At 57.7% G+C, this 2,583-nt stretch overlaps 1 protein-coding gene across 1 annotated transcript; it reads right to left on the bottom strand.

The window, feature by feature from the left end:
• Positions 1-205: 205 nt before the first annotated feature.
• On the bottom strand, positions 206-2,583 carry LOC124689832 (desmethyl-deoxy-podophyllotoxin synthase-like). The gene is made up of 3 exons (XM_047223297.1): positions 2,532-2,583; positions 960-1,891; positions 206-841 (listed from the first exon to the last, which is right to left on the bottom strand). Exons 1-3 carry the CDS (start codon positions 2,581-2,583, stop codon positions 206-208), a joined length of 1,620 nt encoding a protein of 539 aa, XP_047079253.1.

Genomic DNA, 2,583 nt, shown 5'->3' with positions numbered 1-2,583 from the left:
CCAAATAAAATAGAAAAATATTATAGTCAACCTATGTCTAGAATGACTTTTTGTATGCATTTCAGGCATGGGTATGGAGAATCAATATATGGCATAATCGATTTTGAAATAAGAACATCTTAGTTTACCTACTATATGTATGGATCCGTTTGTAGAGTATGTATTTCCTGCTTTGTTTACTTTGCCAGTAGCGAAGTAGCAAGGTCTACTTTGCTGGTACAGAAACGCGGGTGGTAGCGAGCACGAGAAGGTCGGACTTCCTCCGCGTGGTGATGCCAGCCTCCTCCGTCATGTCCAACCCCGCCGCGTCCACGCCACCGGGCAGCTCCAGGTCGAAGTGGAACAGCAACGCGGCGAGCGCGAGCTCGATGTGCGCCAGCCCGAACGTCATCCCGGGGCACATCCTCCGACCCGACCCGAACGGTATGAACTCGAAGTCCGTCCCCTTGAAGTCCCTCCCGCCACCCTGCTGATCCTGCTCGAACCTCTCCGGCACGAACTCCTCCGGCGAGTCCCAGTGCGCGGGGTCCCTGGCGATCGCCCACGCGTTCACGAGCACCGTGGCGCCCTCGGGCACGTCGTAGCCGAGCACCTGGCACGCGCTGCGGCACTGCCGGAGCGTCAGCAGCGGCCCCGGCACGTGCAGCCGGAGCGTCTCCTTGATGACCATGTGCAGGTAGTGGAGGTTGCCGAGGCTGTCTTCCGATACCTCGTGGTGGCCGGCCAGTTCCCGCCGGACCTCCTCCTGCGCCTTGTGCCGAACTCTCGGGTTCCTCATCAGCTCCGCCATCATCCACTGCAGCGCCGTCGTCGCCGTCTCGCTGCCGGCGGCGAACATGTCCTGCATGCACATGTGAGAGCAACAAAGGAATTAACTGAAGATCAATGATCCGTGGCGCGCATGCATGGCATGGCGTGGAGATTGGAGATTGCTGCGTTGGAGTACCGGAAGACCTTACAATCATGACGAATTTGATGTTCTCGGTGGTGAGCGGGTGCTGGGAGCCGACTTCTTTCTGGAGCCCGAGGAGCACGTCGACCAAGTCCTCGTCTTCTCCCCCGACAGTGGCTTTTCTCTCGAGGTGCTCCTGGATGACGGCGTCCATGATCTCCAGCATCGCGTGGCGGCAGCGCTTGATCCGGCCGGGCTCGCGGCTGATGAGCATCGCGAGGCGTGAGGACGGGAACAGGTCCGGCAGGCTCAGCCCGGGCATCATGCGGAACATGTCCTCGAACAGCTTCAGGCACGCGTCGCGGCCCTTGAACGGGCGGCTGCCGATGATGGCGCGCACGGTGGAGTCCGCGACGTACGCCGCTATGATCTCCGTCAGGTTCACCGGGAAAGACCCCGTTGGCGAGGCGACGGAGCGTAGGAGGCGGCGCAGCTCGTCCTGGCGGACGGGGCGGAAGGAGTGGACGCGGCGGGCGCTGAGGAGCTCCTGGGTGCAGATCTTGCGGAGCTGGCGCCACCCGTCGCCGTAGGGCGCGAAGACGAGACCCTCGGAGCCCTGGAACCAGAGGTGCGACATGGGCCCGACGGGACGCGACGCGAAGGCCGGGTCGTGTGTCTTCATGATCTCGCGCGCCGCGTCCGGGGACGAGGCCACCACGGCCGTGACCTCGCCGAAGCGGAGCAGCATGAGCGGGCCGTGCCGCCGGGCCAGGTCGCGCAGGGCGCGGTGCGGGAGCGCGCCGGCGAGATGGTGCAGGTGGCCGATCACCGGCAACGCCCACGGCCCCGGCGGGAGACGCGCGTGCGGCGCCGAGCGTCTGAGCAGGAAGGGGATGATGGCAAGGAGAGGCACCAGCAGCAGGTAGAGTGCCATGGCTGCTCGGGCATAGGTTCGGCCCTCGAATGCTGGGGGAGTGGCAAGTACCAGGCAGCGGCGTGCTGGAACGCAGCTTTGTACCGGTGCATCACACAATTGTTATGCATCCGTGTTCCATGCAGCTCACGTCAAAGATACTTAAAATGGTTGTACAAACTTCATTGCGGTTAAGTTGTTTGTCAAATGCTGATCCAAAATTAACCTCCAAACACAATGATCTAGAATCTTGCGAAACCTAAGAACGCCGAGGGTAGAGACAAAAAAAGTAGGCTTTTCGAATCAGTGGATCACAAAGACTAGGTGGCTAGGTGGATCCTAAAATTCTCAGCAGATTACAGTAGCTGTTTGGCGGATCGAAGACAAATCCAGACGACGGTGCACAGACTGACCAGCTCTAGGTGCCCGCTAGTAAACAAAGTCACGGAGCCTCGAAAACAAAGATTAAAAAAAAAGCCACCCGCCATTTTTTACATTACAGAAATCACCAGCTTGTGGTTTGGTACTATAAGCACACATATGTAGTGCAACATTCAAAGAAGTGTTGTACAACACCTTAACTATACCAGTGCAAAGAATGGGGAGAATGCACTTCAGAATGGAAACGCGGTGTTGCAACAAATGAAAAAAAAGGTATACTCTACATGCCATCTGAAGGTAATTACAACACTTGAAAACATCACCGCGTCAAATCGGTTTTGCTACCTGGCAGTTGACTGATATCATTTTCACCAACATTCGAATCGTTGGCCGCCAT

This window comes from Lolium rigidum, chromosome 2 (assembly GCF_022539505.1).
Source record: "Lolium rigidum isolate FL_2022 chromosome 2, APGP_CSIRO_Lrig_0.1, whole genome shotgun sequence".
Classification (NCBI taxonomy): Eukaryota; Viridiplantae; Streptophyta; class Magnoliopsida; order Poales; family Poaceae; genus Lolium; species Lolium rigidum.
Note: the sequence above shows the minus strand (reverse complement) of the source record. Positions and strands in the feature narration are given on the sequence as shown.